This window comes from Stegostoma tigrinum, chromosome 38, assembly GCF_030684315.1.
Source record: "Stegostoma tigrinum isolate sSteTig4 chromosome 38, sSteTig4.hap1, whole genome shotgun sequence".
Taxonomy (NCBI): domain Eukaryota; kingdom Metazoa; phylum Chordata; class Chondrichthyes; order Orectolobiformes; family Stegostomatidae; genus Stegostoma; species Stegostoma tigrinum.
The window spans coordinates 16400952-16409520 of NC_081391.1; the positions used below are offsets into that span (position 1 = coordinate 16400952).

At 43.6% G+C, this 8569-nt stretch overlaps 1 protein-coding gene across 2 annotated transcripts in view; it reads left to right on the plus strand.

Annotated features, from left to right (window-relative positions):
* The window catches only part of mybpc2a (myosin binding protein Ca), a 78268-nt gene extending 70289 nt beyond the window's left edge, over nucleotides 1-7979 (plus strand). Inside the window, exons 30-32 of one of the 2 annotated variants that reach the window (XM_048521439.2) lie at nucleotides 1354-1540; nucleotides 4219-4260; nucleotides 7735-7979. In XM_048521439.2, the coding sequence (XP_048377396.1) occupies nucleotides 1354-1540; nucleotides 4219-4229 (198 nt within the window). In that variant the 3' untranslated portion in view covers nucleotides 4230-4260; nucleotides 7735-7979. The remainder of the gene's footprint in view (nucleotides 1-1353; nucleotides 1541-4218; nucleotides 4261-7734) is intronic. The other variant, XM_048521438.2, reaches the window with a different exon arrangement.
* Nucleotides 7980-8569: the final 590 nt, after the last annotated feature.

Below are 8569 nucleotides of genomic sequence, written 5' to 3' on the forward strand. Positions count from 1 at the left end.
CCTTGAGGGAGGGAAAACTGCTAGGATAAATCTTTCCGGCCTGGGCATAACTCCAGTGCCACACTTTATGTTGGACTCATAATCTTTTCTGTAGCAACTGTTGCTCAGTTGTGTATGCTCTCTGCCTGGAGCTTGATGGTTTAAGCCTCATTCTAGGGACTAAATCACAAACACTAGGCTAACACCCGAGTGCAGGCTCTTCTGCTTTGAATTCATGTGCTCAGTTGTTGGTCCATAGCCGTTAGGTTTCTGTCATCATGCTGATATTCAGTCCAATATAGGGTGTATGATACAATGGAAAGTAAAGGTGAATCTTCATTTGCAGCCCCTCCCCTGTCCAATTTCAGCCTCATCATCCAGCTGTTTGTCTCATTCTTGTTTATGGGATCTTCTAATGAATTCCATGTCAAAGGAGGTTGGGAAGGGTGGTTGGGTCATAGATTGGATACAGTACACAAGGAGGTCTTTCAGCCCATCATCCCTGTGCTAGCTCCCTGAAGGAGCAGTTCACCTCATGCTACTGCCCTGCTGCCTCCCTGTCTCTCCACACATTCATGTTTTTCAGATAAAGGTCCGATCCTCTTTGAATGCCTTGGTTTAACTTGGCACCACCGCACTCTTAGGCAGTACATTCCAGAGTGCTGAAGAGTATGGGTCATTAAGTATATTCCAGGTTGAAATAGAGATTTTTAATCAGTAAGGGAATAACGGGTTGTGGATATAAGGCAGGGCAGTGAAGTTGGGGATTGTCAGATCAGATGCAATCCCGTTCAGTGACAAAATGAGAGAGGCTGAATAGCCTATGACTGTTTTGTTGTCGAGTCATAGAGCTGTACAGCGCTGTATGGAAACCGAATCTTCAGTCCAACTCGTTCATGCTGAACAGATATCCGAAATTAATCTAGTCCTATTTTCCAGCATTTGGCCCATATCTCTCTGAACCGTTCCAATTTGTATACCCATCCAGATGCCTTTTAAATGTTGTAATTGTACCAGCCTCCACCACCTCTCCTGTCAGCTTGTTCCATACATCCACCACTGTCTGTGCAAAAAAGTTGCCCCTCAGGTCCCTTTTAAATCTTTCCCCTCTTACCTTAAATCTATGCCCTCTGGTTTTGGACTCCCCTACTCTGGGGGAAAAGACCTTGACTCTTCATCCTACTGATGCCCCTCATAATTTTATAAAGTTCTGTAAGGTAAATCTTACGGGTCTTATGTTTTTGAACACCTCTGTCAAATCTAGAAATGCCAATCCTGTGTATTGTTTGAGCCTGTGTTGCTACTGGTCTATAGTGACTTTCTTTGCTTCTGTCTCTTCATGGAAGTGATCCTAGTTTCTTTTCTCAAATGCAGCCAAAGATTATCTGGATGAAGAACAAGATGGCGATTGTAGATGATCCCAAATTCCTGATGTATCACAACCAAGGCGTTTTGACACTGCAGATCCGTAAGCCAAGCTCCTTTGATGGAGGAATGTATTCCTGCAAGGCAATAAATGACCTGGGTGAAGACGAGGTGGAATGTAAACTTGAAGTGAGAGGTATGACCCCTTATTTGTTGTCTTGCTTCATGTGTTCTTCACCAGCCCTGCTGATGGCTCAGGAGATGGGCTGAATGAAAGTAGAACCAGAAGATGCTGGAGAAAACAAAGTTAACATTCTGAGTCCGATATGACTCTTCTACAGAACTGAAGGGAAACCTGTAGTGTAGAAAGGACAGGAAGATTCATGGATGACTTACTGATATTCCCATACTAATTCCTCAACATATTTTCCAACCAACCTGCTTAAAAATGTTATGACATGCACTTGGAGTAGGTGGGGCTTGAACCCAGGCCTCCTGGCTCATGGGCAGGGGTGTTACCGCAGTTGCCCTAATTTGAATAACAGGCAAGACGGGGCCTTCTGAAAATCAACCCTGCTCTTGTGTCCAATCCCTTCCCTCTGTTAACTGCCATCAGGCAAGAAGATGTAGATAAATTGATGGTGGCAAAAAGATCAAGTGAAGCCAGATGAGGAGGTCAGGGAATGGCTGGAGGCCAAGGGAGATTAATGATCACAAGACAAAATGTGAGGTGAGTGGAAGAATCGATCCAGAGAGAGTGTCAATAGCAAACTCATTTCTGTGGAAAAGCGGTGGGATTTGGCTGAAGAACTAGTTTGCAGAAAATGGAGAGCAGCACTTCAGGATGATGAGGTTATAGAAGTGAAGTTAGTAAGGTTCAAGATTTTAATACAAGAGTTTCAGACTATGAAAGAAGCAGTGAGGTAATGATGAACCTATATAAAAGCCTTACAAAAATTTGTGCAATCCCAGGCTTTCTTTCGTTGTGGATTGTATGTGGCCTGGGTGGCATTTCTTGACTTGAATGACATGATGGTGTTAAGCCAGTGTTCTGACTAGCTGGCCTAGAGCAATTCTGAAGGCTCTTAGGGGTCAATCCCATTGTTATTGTTCTGAAGTCAAATAACAGGCCAGACCAAGGAAGGGATGGATGAACTGGATTTATTTTGTGCTTCCTGGTCACTATTTACTGATAGAACTATTGAATTCCAGTCTGTTGGTGATCTCTTCAAATAATGTCCCCTTTCGTTTAGTGTTCATCATTTTTGATTGTGTTTATGTAAGGCACCCCACTTGCCTGGATCAGTGCTACTCCAATGACCCTCAAGAAGTTGATTCCACAGGACAAAGCAGCCCTACAACACTCACTCCCTCAAACACTGCTACATAATGGAAACAGAGCATGCCATCAACACAATGCATCGCAGAAATTTACCAAGGTTCGCTTCGTCTGCATCTTCCAAGCTCTCGGCCATGAATGTCTAGAGGGACGAGGGCAGCAGATACATGGGAACACCACCACCTACAGGTTGTCCCCGAAGGCTCATGCCATTCTGACTTGGAAATATATCGCCGTTCCTTCGGTGTTGCTGGGTCAAAATCTTAAAACTCCCTCAGTAACAGCATAGTGGATAGAAACAATGACTTCCCTGCTCCTCAGATGCTGTCCAACCTGCTGTGCTTTTCCAAATGTATGAAAGCAGCTCAACACCAACTTCTCCAGGGCAGTTAGGGATAGGATCAGGGCAGTAAATGCTGATCCAGCCAGCGTCACTCACATTCCATGGATAGGACGGACAGACTGTGCACACTCTCGTTTGATAGCACTACCTTTAACCAAAAGGATCCAAGTTGATTCTGACCTGTCTGGGGGCATTTAAGTTGAAGTTTAGAAGGAACATTGAGACATTTTTCTGTTACATCACATTTTACCAGGGATGGGAAGGCATTAGGAAGGACATAAAATTTTTTTTTAATAAGAAATGGATCAGGCAAGAGGGACCACAGTTAGACAGATTGGAGAAGCTCAGAGTGGTTTATCTCAGAGGAAAGGTTTGGCAGGAGAATTGAGGCAGGACAGAGTAATGGGGGAAACTATTCTCGTTGATGGAAAGCGTGAGTACCAGAGGTCACTAACACAAGGTGAGTAATAAAAGAAGCAGAAGTGACACTAGGAAAATCCCGTTTTGCCCGGAATATACTGCCTGAGTGTGTTGTGGGCACAGAATCAATTGTGACTTTGAAGAAGCAATTAGATAAAAATCTGAAGAGAATGGCATAAGCTGAGTTGCTCTTGGGTCGGGTCAAAACAGACAAAGGGTTGAATGGCTGCGTCCTGTGCTATAACCATTCTGTGATGCAATTGAAGGCGATAAGATTGATGCCAGCTGATCACATTGCCATTGTTACCTAATGCCCATACCCAACCATAACATTGGCTAGCTTTCCTCCTTTCTAATGCCCGTTCTCCCTCAAGGCCCAGAATATTGTGGCCAACTGTGCTTCTGTTTGGTTTGTGTTAAACTGATTGGCCACACAGACACAAAACCTGTTTGGTGATGTGCAATTTCCACATCACACTCTCCATCCGATGCTCCCTTTGAACTGTGTGGGAGCTGGACACAGGTTAACGTGAGGTGAGTTCAGTTAGAATGGGTGTCACATTCTCGAAAGGAGACAGAGTCAAACAGGAGCCACTTGAGACTGCTGCCTAAGGAAGGCAAGTGGAACTGCAGGTCAGGATAGCTTGGCAGAGTACGCACATGCCACAACATGATGGAGACTGAAGGACCAGCTCAGCACTAGTGGAACAGGAGCAATATCATTTCAGAGAAGAAATACACACCTTTATTTCTGTTTGTCTTCCTGTTACAGTTCCTCAGTAAAGTGCCCCCTGTGTAATGCCGCTACTGTATGGTAAGATTATCCTCTTTGTCCTTTTTACTCAATATTAACCACCTCTAGCACATCTTTAGCTAAATTAATGTTGCACCTGTGATTTATTTTAAAAAGTAACTACAATCCAACATGGTAATGCTTTTAAAATTGATGACATTCTGCCATCAAAACCACCAATTGAGATCATCCAGCAAGTTGAGTTTCTGACCACATACGACAGTAGTTACAAAACGATTTCTTCAATCACACTCATGTCCCTCTTATGTCACTCCCTTAGGGTGTTTCCCTCAGATCTGCATGATCTGATTTCGGAGCTGCCAATATATACAATCAACACAGCAGGCCAAACAGCATCAGAGGAGCAGGAAGGCTGACGTTTCGGGTCTGAAGAAGGGCCTAGACACGAAACGTTATTTACTGCTCCTCTGACGCTGCTTGGCCTGCTGTGTTCATCCAGCTCTACACCTTGTTACCTCAGATTCTCCAGCATCTGCAGTTCCCACTATCTCTCTCATCATATACAATCAGCTTTGTTAACAACACCAGCCCTCCAAGAAAAGCAAAATACGGCGGATGCTGGCAATCTGGAACAGGCACAGAGAATGCTGGAGAAACCCAGCAGCTCTGGCAGCATCTGTGGAGAGAGAAACAGAATTACTATTTCAAGTTTTGAATGAAGCTTCAAAATACGTCATGATTAATTGTTCTGAGTTCTGAAGAAGAGTCCTACCAAAATCAAAATGCTGCCAGACCTGCTGAGTTGCACCAGCATTCTCTGTGTTTGCTACAAACTCTCCAATGCCTGGGTCAATGCTCAGAGCCCTCTTTTCCAAAGTCACTCCTCTCTTTGATTCATTATATGGACTTATTGCCCCTGCTCTATCTTGCCCTCTCCACCACCATCCAGCAGCTTCAGGCAGACCTAAGAGTTCAAGTCACTGATTTGGAGTCAGAGAGTTATACAGTGCTGAAAGATGCTTTGGTCCAACTCATCCATGCCAACCAGAATTTCGTCCATGTACCCATCCAGATGCCTTTTAAATATTGTAATTGTACCAGCCTCCACCACTTCCTCTGGCAGCTCATTCCATACATGCTCCACCCTCTGTGTGAAAAAGTTGCCTCTCAGGTCCTTGCTAAATTTTGCCCCTCTCTCTTTAAGCCAATGTCTTCTAGTTTTGGACTCCCCTACTCTGGATAAAGATCTTGGCTAATCACCCTATTCATACCCCTGTTGATTTTACATACTGCTATCAGGCAATCTGAGGCATCATTCCCACTAATTGGCCAAGGAGCTGCTCAGAATTGGATTCTGATCGGCGTGGCGACAAATTGACTTCCAATTGTGCAAGTTGTTGCCATGCATGGCCTTCAGAGGCCCACAGAACACAAAACAAAATGGTGGTGGTGTGGGGGGCGTAGTTCTGAGGCATCTCAAAACAATTCTAATCCTCTTGATATTTGCCATATGCCCTCCATTGTCAAATACAGCATCCATAGGGTTACATACACCCAAGTTTTCACAGCTCGATGCTACTGCACAATTGCTGCTAAAACCTTAGATGATGGCGTTTCCCCATTGCGTCTTCACTGTCTCTGAAAGTACATTGTAGATGTCAAGAGTTTTACATTTAGTTGTTTAGTAGTATAGAACGTGAGAAATGTTGAAAATAAGATGCATATTGCTTTTCTTTTAGGATTGCCAGTCAGGCTGACAGAGTGGAATACTTGTATGTATTAGTACCTGTGTCTGCTAGGGGATTGTTGCAATTACAGGTCATTTTTAGCTCATAGACCCTTCGAAAGTGGCAATCTTAGGTTGAGGCCAAGTCTTGTTATATTGCAAAACCAGCAAGTTTTGCGCAGACCAAAATCCTTGTGTTTTTTTTTCCTAAAAATATACATCCTTCGTAGAAGTCATTGAATCCCCTGACAAAGGAGTGAGGCTCCGAAAGCTTGTGATTTCAACTAAACCTGTTGTACTATAATCTGGTGCTGTATGACTTCTGACCTTGTCCACCCCAGTCCAACACCAGCACCTCCACATCGTGGCTACCATCTATTCTGTTGAGTTGGAATTGGCACAATATGTATATAAGACCCTACTGTTGGCAAAGATCAAGACTATCTGTATTAATGTCTGTAAAAGTCACCATAGTCCAATTGGACCATAGGGCTGTCATTTGAGAAAGACAACTAATGGTGGTTTAGCCTAAAGGTCACTGCGCCTCAGGTGAGCGGAGAGGTTGAGAAGGAGAGTCCTCCATGGTAACCTCACCCAGTGTAGGGATCACTCTACATTGCAAACCAGCCATCCAGCCAACCTCTTACCGTAAAAACCAATAGAACTGCAGATGCTGTAAATTACAAACAGTGAAAAAAAATTGCTGGAAAAGCTCAGCAGGTCTGGCGGCATCTGTGGAGAGAAACCAGAATTACCATTTCAGTTCGAGTGACCTTGCCTCAGAACCTCCTTAACATACACAGCAACTAATGCACACAAATATTCCACTGTGCAAACCTGACTGGCAAAATCCTATTAAAAGTTTTTTTTTTTAACAACATCACCCAGGTTCTGTACTACTAAACAATTAATTGTAATACTCTTGACATTTACAAGATACTTTCCATGTCAGGTATGCTACCTGAGGGCAAAACATTTTGAATTGAAAATTACATAAAGCGTGGCCGAATTAAACTTTTCACTTCCCAGCATATTCTACCAAGAAGACCTTCGATACAATTTCAATGCTCTTGATATTCACAATGTACATCGCTTGTCACCCTAGGGGGCTCTACACCTGTTCCTCGGTGCACTGTGGCTGAAAGGTCTTACAAAAGTGACCTTCTCCCACTGCCCCTCTGCAGTGGCTATTTTGAGAAAGCCCTTTTGTATATTTCAAAAATATACTTTATTCATTAAAAAAAATGTACCTACCAAGTCACTAAAGCAGTTTGGTTCTGTACCATATATGAGACAAACAAACAGACGCTGGAGTTTGACTGTATCCAACAAACAAATCAAAGGCATCTCTGACTTGTGCAGGATTATATTTACATATAATTGAGACACCAGGAGAATCCGATAATTGAACAGACCACCACTTAACTTCAGCCAGAAGACCTCAGACGGTGGTCTTTCCCCACTGTGCCTCTGGTCAGGAGATTAAAGAAGTACCCAGTGACATCTGTCAAGATACATCACTTCGGACTATCCTGATGCACTCTTATAGTTAGAGGTAATAAGGAGTAGAGCTGAATGAACACAACAGGCCAGGCAGCTTTTCTGGAAGATTTTCTGAAGCAGGGTCTAGGCCCGTAACATCAGCCTTCCAGCTCCTCTGATGCTGCTTGGCCTGCTGTGTTCATCCAGCTCTACACCTTGTTATCTCAGATTGTCCAGCATCTGCAGTTCCTACTATCTCTGAATCACTCTGATGGTTGATGTGTCTCAGGTGACAGTAGAATTCTTTTGTTTCTATTATGACGTAGATTATGTTTCGACGTGGTGGCGCTTCTCGATCTGACCTCTTGCCCTATTACCTGCAGGCAGCTTTCCCAGAATGCATGGCAATCATTTTCTTCAGGCAGCGAAGAATGATGGGAGCGACGCCAATCTTTCCCCCAAAATGGAAATGGCAACTTTTGTCTGCATTTAATATTTGAAAGCATTATCCTGTTCCAGTGTTATGGTTACCCAAATATATTTTTAGTGAAAATAAAGACATTAGATGGTGTCTCTGCTGCATTTTATTTTCTTTCTAAGAGAACATTTGATCAGTTCTAATATCTGTCTGGCGATGAGGCAGCTCAGTTCAATACGGTAATTTGGTGTGAGTTTCTCTTTGCTTGTCTCCAAGCCTGTGCTCTTGAGGCACTCCCACCCCCTCAACCCTACAAAATTTTCTTAATTCATTCATGCGATGTGGGCATCTCTGGCTAGGCCAGCATTAATTACCCATTACAAATCATCCAGACTCAGGCACATTGACCAGATGTCCTTAATTTATCTAATCCTATTTGCCAGCATTTGACTCCTATCCTTCTAAACGCCACTATTTCCTGAGGAGGCTGAGGAAATTTGCATATCCGTTAGACCTTTGGCCAACTTTTATAGATGCACCAAAGAAAGCAGCCCATTTGGATGTATCATGGCATGGTATGGCAACTGATGGTCCCAAGACCACAAAAAAATTACAGAGAGCCGTGAACATGGTCCAGCCTATTACACAAACCTGCCTTCCGTCTATTGACTCCAGCTACACTTTCTGCTGCCTCAGGAAAGCAACCAACATAGTCAAAGATTTCTCCCACCCTGGGTATACTC